Genomic DNA, 15206 nt, shown 5'->3' with positions numbered 1-15206 from the left:
GTCAACATAAGCAGGCCGTGTGTGTGCGCTTCTTGCGCTTGCGCTTTTTACCAAAGTCTCGGCAGAAGTACGAGTCTTTTAATGTGGCATCCACCATTATATGTTCTCATTCTTTTTCTTCGTGATATATGTTCTCCTTGTTGATGCCAATTACACTTACAACAACTCACCCACTTTCATGCATCTTTAGACCGCGTGACAGTAACACACGCTCTGCAATAAAGATTAAGCTTTCCAAAAAGCATTGGGTTACAAAGTGAGCTGACTCTGTGCTAAAGCTCTTATTCTTTCCTGAGAAGTTTTAGTCTTCTCTTGTACATCCTTTTACCGACCTGAGGTTAGAGACGTATCTATTACTCTCGATCTGCGAGAGTTACACAAGCTAGAAAGTGCCGTCAAGCGAATGGTGTTGAAGAAAGAGAAAGGGTGATGAGTTCCTTTCGTACCGAGTCAATTCGACTGACATTAATCCCTCGCAAGATGGTTTGTCTCCCATGTGAAGTTGGAGTCTCGGCTGTTCTTAACATGTTAATTTATTGTCATCAGCAATATTTTTATTGCAGCCCTGAAATTGGAGTTCAGCACATTGTGGAGGATATATGTAGACAGACCCTTTCGACGGGCGTAAGTTTCGGGTTGGGTTAGTAGTGGGCTCAGCTTGGCCCGTTAATTTCCACTTGCGTTCTCGCACGAAAGAGGGTCCACCCCGTTGTTTACCCACGCTGACCTTTTCATTTACGTGGGACCCACTAGAAAAGAACAGATGAGGAAGGAATAGGGTTGCGTGTCCACCGGGTAGAAGGGGATGGGTCATTTCTTCTGTCGGTGGCGCGACGTTGAAACCGTCGTTGGAGATTAAGACGGACGTGGTTTTCCTACCCGTTTCTGGAGTACCTGGTTTATCCACGTTGCACTTGATTACTGGTTTTTTGTGGGTCCCAGAGCTGCGAAAACACTACGTGCCATGAAGAGGCAGGTAGGGAACTGGGGTAATCGATAAACGAGTGCCGAACGTAGCGTCTGGCTCCGCGAAGCCACATCGCGCGTTACCTGAAATAACGCAATCGGGGAAGTCTAAATCGGGGCGGGAGGAAGAGAAGAAGATGAAAGAAGGCAAAAGGGGAGAGGAGACGGAGAGGGGTCACGACAAAAGAAAGGGGAGGGGGGAAGATGAGCGAGGAGAGCAAGGACAAGCCGCAATGCAGCACCTTCCATGGCGCCTCCGACCACGCCCAGCCCGCCAGCATCGGCTTCCCCCTGCCGGTGCCGCCGCCAGGCCTAACAATCGCCCATTCCCCCTCTCCTGCCTCTCCGGCCGGCTTAACCGCCGCTCAACCTCCCTTCCCTGCGCCTCCGCAGCAGCCGTTGCCTCCCTCTTACGCCCACGACTACCAGGCCGCCCCAGGTATACCAGCATTCTGAATTCATTCCGATAGATTTGCTTCAATCGTCTCGTCTTTCGTGGGCAATTGGTTCTTGGATTCGTAAGTCATCGGTGTCGAGGATGATGGTTTCTTGGAATGCGGATCGAGGTATCGGCCTGGTGTATGTCCTTTCCTGAAGTGGTTGTGGGAATTTATGGCGGCGGAGAGGGTTGACAGATCTTTTAGGGCTTCAATTGATCGGGACTTTGGCGAGCTAAACATCATTCGCATGTTTCAGGAGATCTTCATTTTTTGCCTCCGGATGGGTGGGGAATTGGAATGCATCGGCCGCTTCAGAAATCCCTTATCGATCCCAGCCAGCGTGACTTCCACCCCCAATCTCTTATCCTGCGGGAATCGTGTCAAGATCTTTTTCCCTTTCGCTGAAAGCCTTAACCACTCTTTCCTAGTTCCAATCAGACGGCATTTACCAGTACAATTCATGGACGATGGGCGAGGTGTGCCGTCAAGTTTCATTGCCGGAAGACTGGGCCATCGCTGAAGATTAGGAATTAGGCCTACTAGCTGAATATTTTGCTTGTTGTTGAAATGAAAGCTTATAGAACAGCAGATAGAAAAAAAAATATTTTTTTTTTCTCAATAGAAAAATTGGAGTTTCCCCCCGGGATGATTTCCCTCCTGTCATTCACCAGTGTAGCCCTGACCACGGTTCCGGTTTCGCAAAATCTCGAACCAAAACCAAAACCGAAACCGGAATGGGCCATGGGATGTTGATCCGCATGTGGATCAAGGAAGCCTTTGGATAGTGCTGCCTTCTTCATCTATGCATCTAGAATTCCTAACTGATTGATACTGCAAAGATAGGAGACGGTGTTGATGACTCTTCGTGTATTTCTAATGGTTTAGATGTTGTCTCTGAATTTGAAGTTCGCCATGAATTTTATGGTGCATGTTTACATTTGTGCAATGGAATATCAATTTTATTCATTTTGCTTTTTACAGTGAGAGCATTGATATAAACTTGGCTCAACTGTAATCAAACTAGATTATAGGTCATCGTGCCTAGTTCATGTGATATTTTGACATATTGATGTGTTCTAATGCATCTAATGCTTACTATCTTCGAGGTTATGCACATGTCGTTGAAGGAAGACCAGAGACACTGCCAAGCCTCCCTTGCTGCGGTTTGGGCATCGGTTGGGTTTTGTAAGTGAATCTTGCTTTTTTCCTTATATATGTATGTGTATACATATATCTACATCTACATATATACAATGCATGAACTATTTCAGTCTTTCAAACATATATTACCAATTCTTAGAATGTTTGAGGCTAATGAAGAGTATCTTTTTTGGAAGGTTCATAATTGGATTCTTTCTGGCTGCGATCCCATGGTATGTTGGCGTGTTTTTTCTACTTTGTGCCAGAGTAGACCACAGAGAGAAACCAGGCTTAGTCGCTTGCACAATTGCAGTAAGTAAATTTTTCTATAAATAAGTTGTGAAAGTTGTTTTACCATATTTTTCTACACGGTTTTTTTTTTTTAATTTCCTCTGAAGTGGTTTTTGTTTCATTATGTTAATCGATTTTCTCTTTTCAGTCAGTAAACTTTAGTTATCAGTGATTGTGAATATCATACTTATCTTCAGTGATATACTTGCTAGATTATCATAAGTCGGCATTTGCTAAGGCTTATTCGAAGGTTAAAACTGAATTTGTTTTATTTTTAAAAAGATTATTGATATATGTGTGATGCTATTATATTTGCAGTATAATAATTAAAAAAAAAGATTAAATTGTTGGGATAGGTATTTTTTTGCCGGTGGGATGGAAACAGGGATAAGTGGTACCGTTCCTGATCCGACCTGATTTGGTCAAGTTGGTCAAATTGGACCAGATCAGGCTAGTGCACCATGGATCCAAGATTGAACTGTATCCCTATCCACATGAAATCAAGAAGCAAGATGGTTCAGTTGGTGTTCAATATTTTACTTCGCATAGTCATGGATTGAGTCCACATTTGGTAGAGGGCGAGGTTTGGAAGGTGGAAGGGTTTGAAGAGCAATGGTTCCGAGAAATAAAATGGTTGTATGCGTCGTAGCGTAACTAGGGAATTAGGGAATGAGATGGAGATGTGTGATGGTCGAGAGTTTATAGACGATGCGTACCGTGATCAGACATTTCACTCATTAGAATTGCTTGATGAATTAATTCTTAAGCGCATGGGTGGATCGTGCTCAACTGTGCATAGGAACCATCTGTACGTGGATCATGCTCGAGTTTTACCCTTTTTGTTATCCCACCATCTTGATCCACTCGAGCACTGATGTATGCATATGGAGGTGGATAAGAAGAGGATTTCTTTGTCATCGAGTTTATTCCATTAGGGTTTCTATTCATCATGTGGCAGTGGCATCTAAAGATGGGCCTGCATTTCGACCCGGTAAATGTATGATAGAGAAATTACAAGGTTTGTAAAAATGTGGTTATGATAGACGAGCGTTGCTCAAATCAGAGATCTTAAGACACAAAACTCTATTGTGAACCTATTTCTTCTTTTTTTATTTTTGGGTCAACAAATTACTTTAGATGACGACGGATCAAGTGGAGTAGCCGCATTGAATTATTGATCTTATTGCTTAAACAGAGCGTACACTTTCACAATGTCCCGTTTATGTCAGTCAACAACATTACTCGTGGATAATGTACTGTATAGCTTACATACTGTATGTACAATATATGTGTTTTGGATGATCAATCATAAAATCGAATGGCTGAATTAGCATGACAATTTACAAAAGTTATGAAGTTTTTCTGATGAGTGGGGGTGGTTCACGGTCTTCCATGAGCAGGCTGCGCTTTCTGCAATTGCTGCGATTATCGGTGGTGCAACCAGTTGAGCTGACGTGTGTGTGTGGCGAGATTAATAAATAGTAATGTGTATGTATGTATGTATGTGTCTGTCTTTCCAACTCGCCATATAGAAAGAAAGGGTAGCCAAAATATCACTCAATGTCGGAATTTCATACGAGATCATGAGACGGAGCCTGTAAAGGTATCATTTGTTTATTCCTTGGGTTCTTGTGAGAAAGAGCAAAGGTTGAGTGGCTGTTCCTTTTGTCTATCTGACTTTTACTTGCCATTGGGGGGACATGTAACTACTCTTTATGTTCAGCCATTTAGAGTCTGTCGAGGCGTGTTAAAGCCTTCTTCTTTTTGCCTCCCCCGCAGATGGATAAGCTTGGTAGGTAGATTTGATAACAATATGATGAGAACGAGTCTGCTTGAATGACTTGTACCTATCGAAACAATTACCGGTATTCAATACCAACAGGAGTATGTCAAGCTGTATTCAAAATAGAAAAAAATGGACAACACTTATATATTAATCTCACAATGTTTCTTTGCATGCATAGAAATGCCGTACCAACAACACCCTCTACTTTTATATTTAACAAATACCAAAGAGAATAAACCCTCAAAACCTTCTGACTAGGAAACAAAAAAAAAAAAAAGAGGGGAGGAGAAGGTCGGGAAAAAGGTTTTCCAGTGACTTCTTTGGGCACATAAGGAAGCAAAATTATCACTAATCACATGATGTAGGAACCACTGTCTCATACCTTTCAATCCCTAACGACGATGGGGTGAGCAGATTCCATTGCCAAGAAGAAGCAAGAGAAGCAGAAACAAAACGAAAAAGGGCGAGGGACCGACTCCAGCCTCGTCTTCTTCGATGAAATCGAACCAGGCGGTCGTGGACTTGCTGGCAAGGGTCGACAATAATTTCAAAAACCGCGGCGTGAGTTGTTCTCCGTTTGCACCTTCGTAGGCTTACCGCATGCTGCCTGCCATTCCTCGAAAACCAACCGGAAAAACAAAAGAAACCGACTCGAAACTCTAGAAAAAAGAAGAGGATGGCGAGAGAAAGGAGGAGGAGGAGGAGAAGAAACCTGCGTCTTGTCCTTGAGGCCCCTCCAAGATCGTAGCGCTTCTCGATCTCCGAGACGTCGGAGGCCTCTCGGCGGCCGGAGATGAATCGACCGCGCGTTCTCTTAGGAATAAGGGGATTCTTATAGGGACAAAACAAGTATCCTACCCTCTATTTATCTACGACGAATTGGTGAGGCGTCCCATTACCGCATCGGGCCGTGATGGCTACGATCCGACCCGTTCACATGTTCGTCGAGAGGCTGGGCCTTTTCACCTGGTTGCCTCCAATAACCATTGTAAAGCCCAACCCACGAGCAAGGCAAGGATTCCTACATGCCTATCATCGAAAATCATAATAAAACTTAATAAAATCACACATTATATATGACTATAATGCTCTGGGATATTAAATTTAACCATATTTCGACTTCGTAATTTTTTTTTTTGTATACTCACTCGTACTTGCAATTATAATGAAGTTTTAGTTGCAAATGAATGGTATGTACTCAATACTTCCACTCGGATTTCTCATACGAGCAATAAAAAGTCCAGAAGACTTTTTGCACATAAAAAAAGCAATTGATATACCTAAGCCCACCAAGAGTTGCTTCACCCCTTTTTTCTTTCCCAAGTTTCCAAAGGGACTTAGTGGTCTCACCAAGATTAGATGACCACGCAATCATGATCACTTGGTGGAAAATTAATTCTACTAAGCAAGCCAAAGGAGGCCACCCATCTCCCTTGATCCCATCATCACCATCCTTCTCCCGCACTTAACCAACCAACCAACACTCACGCCCAAGGAGATCGGCTGATCCTAGCGCTCCTTCTTGCACCCAAAGCAAGGCAAACCAAAAGAGCACCATCGGGTGTGTGGAGCAGGCCATCATTGCTCAGCCTTCGTGAAGCATGCATGAGCTGTGCACCCCTGGCGGTGGTGGCGCTGCTCCCCACCTCATTAAAGACGAGGGGGCCTCTCCTACCTCCACTTCCTAGTCCGCCCTACGTTCCCCGGCCCCCATTCAAAATTCAAACACTTAGCAGCAGAAATCCCCACCTTTCATCGCTCTTCCTCTCTGTCCTTCCTACTTTGTTGGCCCAATGGTGGTTAAAGCCTGAGACAAACACACACACATATATATATATATATATATATATATATATATATATATATATATATATATATATACCATCAGCACCAGCACCAGCACCAGGGAGAGGGAGAAGAAGAAACAGTACCAGTGCCATTACAACGATGAGCACGGCAAGGTTCATCAAATGCGTGACGGTTGGCGACGGGGCAGTCGGGAAGACCTGCATGCTCATCTCCTACACCAGCAATACTTTTCCGACGGTAACACGGGGAAGCTCAGCTTTTTACCTGAAAAATTTGCATAGTTGTGAGGTAGAATTCAGCCGTGCTTTCTCTTGTTGCGACTGTTCTTAACAGGATTATGTCCCGACTGTGTTCGATAACTTCAGTGCTAATGTAATAGTTGATGGAAGCACAGTGAACCTTGGGCTTTGGGACACAGCAGGTGAGCTTAATTGCCCTACTTATATGAAGCTAAATCGATCTGGCCATAGATTCTGGTCTCCTGGTCTATGGCAAAGCTAGAAATAGTTTGCATAAGTTAACAGTGTATTTCAACTGGAAAATTGTTCAAATACGTCTATATCCAGCCACAATTGTATATGCTTTACTATCATCAAACAACTGGGGATAGTTAATTTGATCATTATTGATGGAAAAAGTAGTAGATCTTCCTCTCTGTTTATGGAGTACTCCATTTCAACATCTTGTCTAAATTCTATACATTGTAAATATTTCATATCAAGTTTTGCTAGCATTAGATTCTCAAGCATAAATGTAAAAGACAACAATAACTAGTCAATCTAAAAGACAAACAGTAAATACTCGATCAAACATACCTCATGAGGAAATCAAACTGAGATGGAATAGCTTTCCAATATTGTGAATTCAGGACAAGAGGACTACAATAGGCTCAGACCTCTCAGTTACAGAGGAGCTGATGTATTTCTTTTAGCATTTTCTCTCACCAGTAAGGCCAGCTATGAGAACATATACAAGAAGGTAATAAATACCCTTGGCATGTTTTCTTTCAGCTTTCATGCATCATTGTGTCCTCTATTTGTATCTCATGACCTTCTCTTTTTTTCGCAGTGGATTCCTGAGTTGAGACATTACGCTCCAAATGTGCCGATTGTGCTAGTTGGGACTAAACTTGGTAATAACATTGTATTCTTTTAATTGAAATTTATGTCTAGATAAACATAACTAACAAGAAAAAAAAAAGAAAAAAAAAAAAGAAAAAGAAAGCAACTACTTGCATACAAGGAGTTAAATTCAACAAACAGATGCAACCTACAAGTTGACTAGTATGGTTTTCCATGAATTGAATTTTCTATAATGCACCTGAGGTATCTTTCATCAGATAGTCAAACCATTCAGGTCATAAGGTCGCTGCTTCATTGGCGATCTAATTAATGATAAGTTGATTAGTAGTTCAGTTGTTGACCTATATAACCTATTGTGTGTCTGAACTCTTTAAACTTATCCACCAGTAGACCCCTTTGAAAAGTCATCTTTAAAGTATGATGCTATTTCCCTTTTGATTTCAAATTGAAGGTTTAACCTTCCAAAATACTACTCAGTAAGTTGTATAATCTTGGTCTTAATGCGGTGCAGACTTACGTGAAGACAAGCAATTTTTCATTGATCACCCTGGGGCAACACCTATCACAACTGTACAGGCAAGTTGACCTACTGCTAGTCAGTCTATAAAGCGGTACTTATCACGTCATAAACTAAGTGCAGCATACTGTTTGACTATAAGCAGGGAGAAGAGCTAAAGAAAATGATAGGTGCGGCTGTCTACACAGAATGTAGTTCCAAGACTCAACAGGTAATGCAAGATCCAAACAAGCCTATTATGCCTTTTTGATGTTAAGACTTTGAATTCTGAAGTTTCTCAATGTCATTATTCAGACACTGAGGGATAACAATTTACATAGCATGAATTGATTGCGATGTTCTTAACTTGAATTCAAAAAAAGAGGAAAAATAGGATGCTCGTTTCTATTGGAAGGACACCAAGTTTGAAATGTTATAAGATACCGATAACCATCATTAAATATCTCACCTGTGACCGATAGACTTATAACAACATTTTAAACAATCAGAATAGTCAATAGAAATATATTATATAGTTCATATTAACTTCTCATCTTTTTTTTTTAGAATGTGAAGGCTGTATTTGATGCTGCAATTAAGGTGGTTCTTTGTCCACCAAAGCCAAAGAAAAAGACCAGAAAGCAGAGGACCTGTTTCATTCTATAAACACAAAGGATGATGTTTGTCATTACAAGAATAGTGTAACATTTTCATTTTCTCCTTCTGTTTCTTGACTTTTCCTGATGGATGAACTGTGATGAGTGCTTTACTAGTTTGTCTACGAAAATGTATCTGTCACACTAATTCTTTTACTCTATTATGTGGATCTCCTTATCAAAGATTTGAAAGTAAATTCCGATCAGAAAAAATGTTTTGCGAAACAATATTTACATGTTGCTCTTGTGCACCAGTTTGGTAAATCATTATAAGAATAACAACAGTTATTCCCTTTCACTTGTGTACAAGTTCTCATGCAAAAGATACATTTTGAAAGAGATCAAAATGGTGTGTGGTGGTTAGAGTTGAAGTTGTTTTCCCCCTTACTATGATTACTAGGAACAACAATTTATGATTATCAGTAGTCTACCATATGATAGTCATCCATCAATTACTCAGCTATCAAGAGAAAATTTCAAATTCTATATATAACACATCTTCCCAAAAATCTGATACTAGTATATACAAACCAACTAATGCATGCATAAACCAGTGTTCTGTTACTACATATAACTACTTTTATTTCCATCTAAGTCAAACCATTGACCCATTGAATCAATATATGATTGTTATGATTGATGAATATATAGTCTTGTAAACTTACAGGTGCACCAGATGAAAATCCAGTATTGCAAATTTATTTTTAAGAATCAGAATGGTCAAATAAGTTAAAGCATCTCATATGTCAGAATCTGATTCAGTTGCCACACCTTACTATATGCTAATCAGGAAGAAAAATGTTCTGTGCCCTGACTTGAGAAAAGTCTCTCATACAGATAGTTAGTGTTGGTGCACATCTGGTAGTGTTCTGGCCAGACCTACACCTCTTGCTACCATTAATTTAAGACTAAGTTGGGATGTGAAACAATACTGTTTAAACCAATTAGCTCAACACACATCCTTAATCTTTGTACTTGGGGGTAATTACAGATTATCCTCTATAATTAATTATGATTAGCATTCCAATCTTTATACTTTAAAAAGTAGCATTGGGATCCCTATACTTACGAAGGTGAAATATTTAACCTCAATTCTCCTTACGTCGTTAATTTCGTCAATGGAAAAAATCGCACGTGTTGTCACTTACGAAAAAACATGAACGAAAAGGATAAAAAAATAATTTCATTATCTTTTAAATTATTAATTTTACATAAACTTTACTGATTTTCTCTTCTCCTCTTCTTTCCAAATTGCTCGCCCATCAATTAATCATAATTAATTATAGGGGATAATATATAATTACACCTTGTATTTGCCAATGTATTTCTTTCTCTTGAAAGTCCTACCTCTACTCTCAGAGCACATCTATTGGAACCAATGGCGATGAACTTCACATAGACTAGCATATCTCAGACTAAAAAGACCCAACAATATATTACTGTTACACAATTAAAAAAATACTTCTGGACTGTCTACATTGGTTCTATAAATTACCGGTTATATTAAAGTAATAGTCTAGAACGATTGGTATCTCTCCTGGTCTTGAGGAAAAAGAAGTCTCAGTAATTAGGTAATTAGACTGAATCCTATCAAATTTGTACGAGCCTCAGCAGGTTAGCGTTGTATCCATTCAAAGATCATATACCTACATGTCCACACTTGAGACCAAAATTTTGAGGGACTATCAAAGTTTGACCAAGATCAATATATCTAGAATAATGCAATAAAATGGTTGTTCCCAGTTGGTTCATAATCTTGTCGGAATTCAAGAGTGCACATGTTAAAATTCCGTTACTTCCCGATCAATTGGGTAATCCCATCAGCAGCAAAAAATGATGCAACAGATACAAACACAATGGTCAGGCATTTATGCACTTACCTCTCAATGTCTAGGTTTCTTATCATCATTTGAAAACCATAATTCTGAGTCTCCTATCTTCCCATTCTTTAGTTAAAAGAAAAAAAAAAGACATTGTCTTAACTACCTTAATGATTTGGATTATTTCTAGGTCAAAATTCTCAATCATAAGTTACTAATTCAAGTAACAATTGGAAATGCTAGCAAGCAGGAAGATGACACCTTTCTTCCTTTCATCCATAAGTTGATCCGCCCAGTTTACGCACAACATATTTCGATCCCTCGCTTATACACATAGTTAGATGGCACAGTTCATACACAGCACTCTCGACTATAGAATAAGTAACGTATTAAAACAGCAAACCTCAGTCAGAATTTCTAGTTCCAACGATTACTCTCTAGATTGATGGACGAAGTTTCAAGTCATACGTTTCAGGATGATTTAACAACCAAAGAAATAGAACGCGAACATAATAACATAACGAAGTCAAGGTGATTTAGAAGCCCTAGTCGGAGGAATCGAAAAATGGGGGAAGAACGGGGAAGAGATTCGAAGACCTGATCGAGGGTAACGATGAAGCGGCGGAACCTCGGGGTGGAGGCCCGCCTCCTTCCCGAGCCTGTTGGCGATGGGTTTGCAGGCCATCGTCCTCGTCCGGTCTCGACGCGGCCGGATTCTTGGGAGCTCCGGAGAATTCAAGCGAGGAGAAAAGATCGGGCGGGTTTCTCCGCAAGGTCGGGCTTTTCTTGATTGTTTCGGCGGCCCCCTGCTTGTTATATTTCTTCTCATTATTATGACGCTGTAGCACATAAAGAGACGGCCTGCAGGTGAGGGATCGTCTCCACCAAACTGTCCGGCCACGTTCCCTATGCGAAAAATGGATGGATAGGATGCGAAAGTGGAAGGACGAAGAGTGATGATGAGACCAATTGAACAGGATGATCCTCTGTTTGAATTGGAGAGGATCCCCAATAGAAATCTGGTTTAGTTTTCCTACATCTTTTTTCTTCTCAAAATAATTAATAAAAAATAATGAAAGAAGAAATATGAAGTGTTTTAAAAAAAAGGTGGTGCAAAAATATTATGGACAAAATATGAAGAAATATTCCTATATTAATTCATACTCTAATTTTATATATTTTATTTTTCTTGATTTGTAATTATAATACAAAATAAATTAATTGGACTTGCCAAGACAACTTTGTGCCATTTTTGGACTTGTCAAAAAAAATATATTTAGAAAGAAAAATTCATGCATTGTGCCACTAGAAGCACTTAATTCCAGCTTACATTAAAGACAACCTTGAAAGAAATGAAGCTTAGTGCAGTAATGGAAATGAAGGGGAAGGTGTTCCTCGTCTCCCAACACTCCCACCTTTCTTCTCCAAACAAAAGCAGCCGTTTCAAGGAGCAGCTGCTACTTTCGGATGACTTCGTCTTCCCGTAGAGCAAGCAGTACTCAATCACCACCTGTCTCCTCCCCTGCAAAGTGCCAAGTATGGTCATCTCTTTCTTGTTGCCGTTCACCCTCGAGCAGGCTCAGATCCATCCATTTGCTGATGGCTGACAAAGAGTCTGCACCCCAACTCCTAAGAAGTCCCGGGTCTCTCCTCCAAGACAATCTCTTAGCATGCTGCGGCTCCTTGTGATGTAATTTACCTCGTCCGTGTTCGACGCAGCGAATTCATGAATGAGCAAGCCATCAAAGACGCTGCCGTCACCGGCGCTTGTGTTCTGGCACTCGGGCAGCCCAAAGCTCCCCGAGAATGGGGTGGTGGAGATCGCGCCGACTTGTGCAGCCTTTTGCAGCAATGCCGTGGCAGATATATCGGGAGCAGGACGGTGAGGCAGCGAAGTAAACAAGGAAGGAACGCTTCCCGTGAGAGGCTTCAAAGTGTTTGAAGTTGGCAATGACGACAACTTGTTGCAATGGATCCAACTCAATTGACTGTCGACCAACCCAGCTTGGTTGATCTCAGACATAGCAGTAGTTCCATCAAAGGCATTATCGAGCTGACCTCCATGGCCCATCCACGATGAACACCAGTGTCTATCCTGCTGACCAACCTCACGATCCATAATGTTTGGCTTAAGATTTGGCGAAAGATGTTTCCATATGTTGGGTGTCATTACACCATCTTGAAGAAGAGAATCGACACTGCCGATCGATGTCGTGTTCGTCATGGTGTATGCTACTGAAACTCTTGCGGTTTCTTCAGCCAGAGCATCACAGAAAGCCCTATGGGTTATGAAGCTGTCTCTCCTGTTCATCGAGACAAACTTCCAATTAATCCAATTGGATTTCCTCTTCGGCGAACAGCCTTTAGATCAATCCAAACGCGTAGCAAAAGAGGCGGCAATTAATATACCTGGAGAAAAGGACGCCGCAGTCGCAGCGATACTCTCTCGTGCCGCAAGTCTTAGAGTGGGCCTTCCAGTCGGACTGCACGGCGTACCGCTTGGAGCACTTGTCGCACTTCCACTTCTTCTCGCCATGCTTGCGGCAGAAGTGCTTCTTGATGCCCGTGAGATCACCAAGCGCCCGCGCGGGGTTATGGTGGATGCAGCTCTCCTCCGGGCACACGTACACCCGCTTCCTCGGCTCCTTGCCGCTCCTCTGCTTCAGCTTCCATGGTAGGTTGTGGCCTCGCCTGTGGAGCTGCAGGTTTTGGTCTCGCTGGAAGCCTTTGCCACAGATCTCGCACAGGAATCGATTGGTGGCCAAGAGGGTTCCCGGGGAGAGCGCAATCACCTCTGCTTCAGGATCTGTTGATACAAAGAGCTTAGTCAAGCTGAAACTACCATCGAAGAGAGAAGAGAGGAGAGAAGCTCCATTCCAATGTGTTAGTCATGGATGCTTGCCTGGTGTTCCTGGGAGGTTTCTCTTTTTCTTGACCACGGGAGGAAGATTGGGATCAGGACATGGATTTAGTGGTTGGGAGGCCTTTGAAACTGCTTCTCCGGCCATTTCTTCTCCTTCTGCTTCCCTAAAGACAATTGCCAACTTTCCTACTCCTATTTATGGATAGTAAACGTTGAGAAGAAGACTTTGGCCGATGTATCTAACACAAACCCTCTCTCTCGTTCCTTCGGGTGACACTCATTTCTAACAGGTAAGCTTATAGTATGAGTGGCGTACCAGACAGCTCGATGTGTGTTTCCGAGGTCCAAGGCATGAATTAAGGGACTAATTACACGGTTTCACACAGACCAAATCCTCATTAGACTTAACATCGGTGCAGTCTCCGTCCTATGATTCCTTAGGACTACTCATGCACGTGCTACCACCATGGGTGCAGTAGGAACTCCATAGCCATGCGACGACGTATACGACAGAGAAGGAATACTTGTCCATGAATAATGCCATGCAAGCTTATCGACTCTTTCCAGATCTCTGAACTCCATCTCTTTCCACACTTGTATCCATACTTTCAGTTCGTCGGTGTTGCTTTGTACCGAAGACACATGAAAACCTGTTCGGGACGATGTACAGGAAAGCATGTGGGAATTTATCCACTGTTTTGATTGATCGTGTTGCATGGTGCGTGCTATTGGATGCTTATAATTTGCATCAGTGTAGATGACTCGGAATGCACATGACATCTCCATTTCCATTGATTTGATTCTTCTTGTGGAAGGAGACATCAGCTAGAAAAAAGCCTAAGCTCTGATGCGTTGCCTCCGGGCTGACTGCAGTGCATGGATTAACTACAATCAAACAGGTCTTTCATGTGATATCCATAGTTGGGATCTTTGTTTACTCCAAAGCATTTGGAGGTTAGCATTTGAAGTCTTGTAAAGCCCTTGGATATTCTCTCCTTGCCCAAGGCATGGCGACCACTTTCCACATCCTTTCCGACATGAGATTCCTCTGCAGGGCGCCACAATAAAAAGTACTGCTCCGTCTCAAATATGTAAGAGGAGTCGGAGGAGAAAAGAAAGAGTAAAAACAGGAGGAAGTAAGCCTTGGGGAAAAGAGAGATCTTGTCACCAATGGCATGTCTGTTTCCTTGCATGGTTATGTTGACAGCAGAATATATTTCAAAGCCGCTGGACGTGTGGATATCAGCACCTTCACTTTCTGCAAAGATGCCAGAAAAGCCTTTATCCCTTTTCTATCACCCTAAGTCCAGCACACTATTCAGTCAGGGAAGAGAGAGAGAGAGAGAGAGAGAGAGAGAGAGAGAGAGATGAGTATTATTGAGGTTGAATGCAATATATCAGCCCACAGGCCCTTCGCTTATGTATGCATTCATCATTCTCAAACTTGGTGTGGAAGAGGGCAGCATCGAGAGGAGAAGGGGAGAGTAGGACCAGGAGCAGTGATCGTCATGGACGGGACCTCAGAACAACTGGCCTGCATCAATGATTGCCGTCCACGCCACAGATACATTACGCTTTCTAATGTATGGAGAGATCTGCGCGAGAGGGTCGTGCGTTGGGCCGGTGATCGGTAATCCACCAAGAGAGAGACGACGTGTTCGTGGGCCATGCACTAATTAATGCCGTGGTCGGTGGGACGCAGTAGAGGACAGCGGTTGCGGCCTCTCCGTCCTTGTGAATGGTGGTTGCAGCGGAACAGGGGAAAGGAAAAAAAGTGGAGAGATTGAAATTAATTGTCCATTTTTGGAATTTAATATAGATGGGACACTTTCCAAACAGTTTAAGCTTTTAATCATC

At 42.0% G+C, this 15206-nt stretch overlaps 3 protein-coding genes and 1 long non-coding RNA gene across 7 annotated transcripts; 2 read left to right on the top strand and 2 right to left on the bottom strand.

The window, feature by feature from the left end:
* Positions 1 to 1073: 1073 nt before the first annotated feature.
* On the top strand, positions 1074 to 4377 carry LOC135595727 (large ribosomal subunit protein eL20z-like). Its single transcript, XM_065087001.1, has 4 exons — positions 1074 to 1405; positions 2513 to 2591; positions 2744 to 2858; positions 4238 to 4377. Exons 1-4 carry the CDS (start codon positions 1171 to 1173, stop codon positions 4283 to 4285), a joined length of 477 nt encoding a protein of 158 aa, XP_064943073.1. The 5' UTR covers positions 1074 to 1170; the 3' UTR covers positions 4286 to 4377.
* Positions 4378 to 4545: 168 nt separating this feature from the next.
* LOC108951531 (uncharacterized) lies at positions 4546 to 11287 on the bottom strand. 3 transcript variants are annotated; one of them, XR_010480623.1, is made up of 4 exons: positions 11084 to 11287; positions 6555 to 6696; positions 5006 to 6430; positions 4546 to 4684 (listed from the first exon to the last, which is right to left on the bottom strand). It is a non-coding gene; the product is annotated as an uncharacterized LOC108951531 (long non-coding RNA). The 3 variants fall into 3 exon arrangements; XR_010480622.1 differs by lacking the exon at positions 4546 to 4684 and having other exon boundaries at positions 4744 to 5230; positions 5336 to 6430; XR_001975979.2 differs by lacking the exon at positions 4546 to 4684 and having other exon boundaries at positions 4744 to 6430.
* LOC104001028 (rac-like GTP-binding protein 7) lies at positions 6537 to 8864 on the top strand. Of its 2 annotated transcripts, XM_009423203.3 has the most exons (7): positions 6537 to 6669; positions 6766 to 6853; positions 7301 to 7410; positions 7501 to 7564; positions 8026 to 8090; positions 8177 to 8242; positions 8578 to 8864. In XM_009423203.3, exons 1-7 carry the CDS (start codon positions 6571 to 6573, stop codon positions 8674 to 8676), a joined length of 591 nt encoding a protein of 196 aa, XP_009421478.2. In that variant the 5' UTR covers positions 6537 to 6570; the 3' UTR covers positions 8677 to 8864. The 2 variants fall into 2 exon arrangements, with proteins under 2 accessions (XP_009421478.2, XP_064943072.1); XM_065087000.1 differs by having other exon boundaries at positions 7301 to 7564.
* Positions 11288 to 11929: 642 nt separating the features above from the next.
* LOC104001027 (zinc finger protein NUTCRACKER) lies at positions 11930 to 13614 on the bottom strand. Its single transcript, XM_009423202.3, has 3 exons — positions 13389 to 13614; positions 12896 to 13292; positions 11930 to 12789 (listed from the first exon to the last, which is right to left on the bottom strand). The coding sequence occupies exons 1-3, from the start codon at positions 13492 to 13494 to the stop codon at positions 12066 to 12068; spliced, it is 1227 nt and encodes a 408-aa protein (XP_009421477.2). The 5' UTR covers positions 13495 to 13614; the 3' UTR covers positions 11930 to 12065.
* Positions 13615 to 15206: the final 1592 nt, after the last annotated feature.

Source organism: Musa acuminata, chromosome BXJ1-10 (assembly GCF_036884655.1).
Source record: "Musa acuminata AAA Group cultivar baxijiao chromosome BXJ1-10, Cavendish_Baxijiao_AAA, whole genome shotgun sequence".
NCBI lineage: Eukaryota > Viridiplantae > Streptophyta > Magnoliopsida > Zingiberales > Musaceae > Musa > Musa acuminata.
The sequence above is the reverse complement of the archived record's forward strand: the minus strand, read 5'-3'. Positions and strand labels throughout refer to the sequence as shown.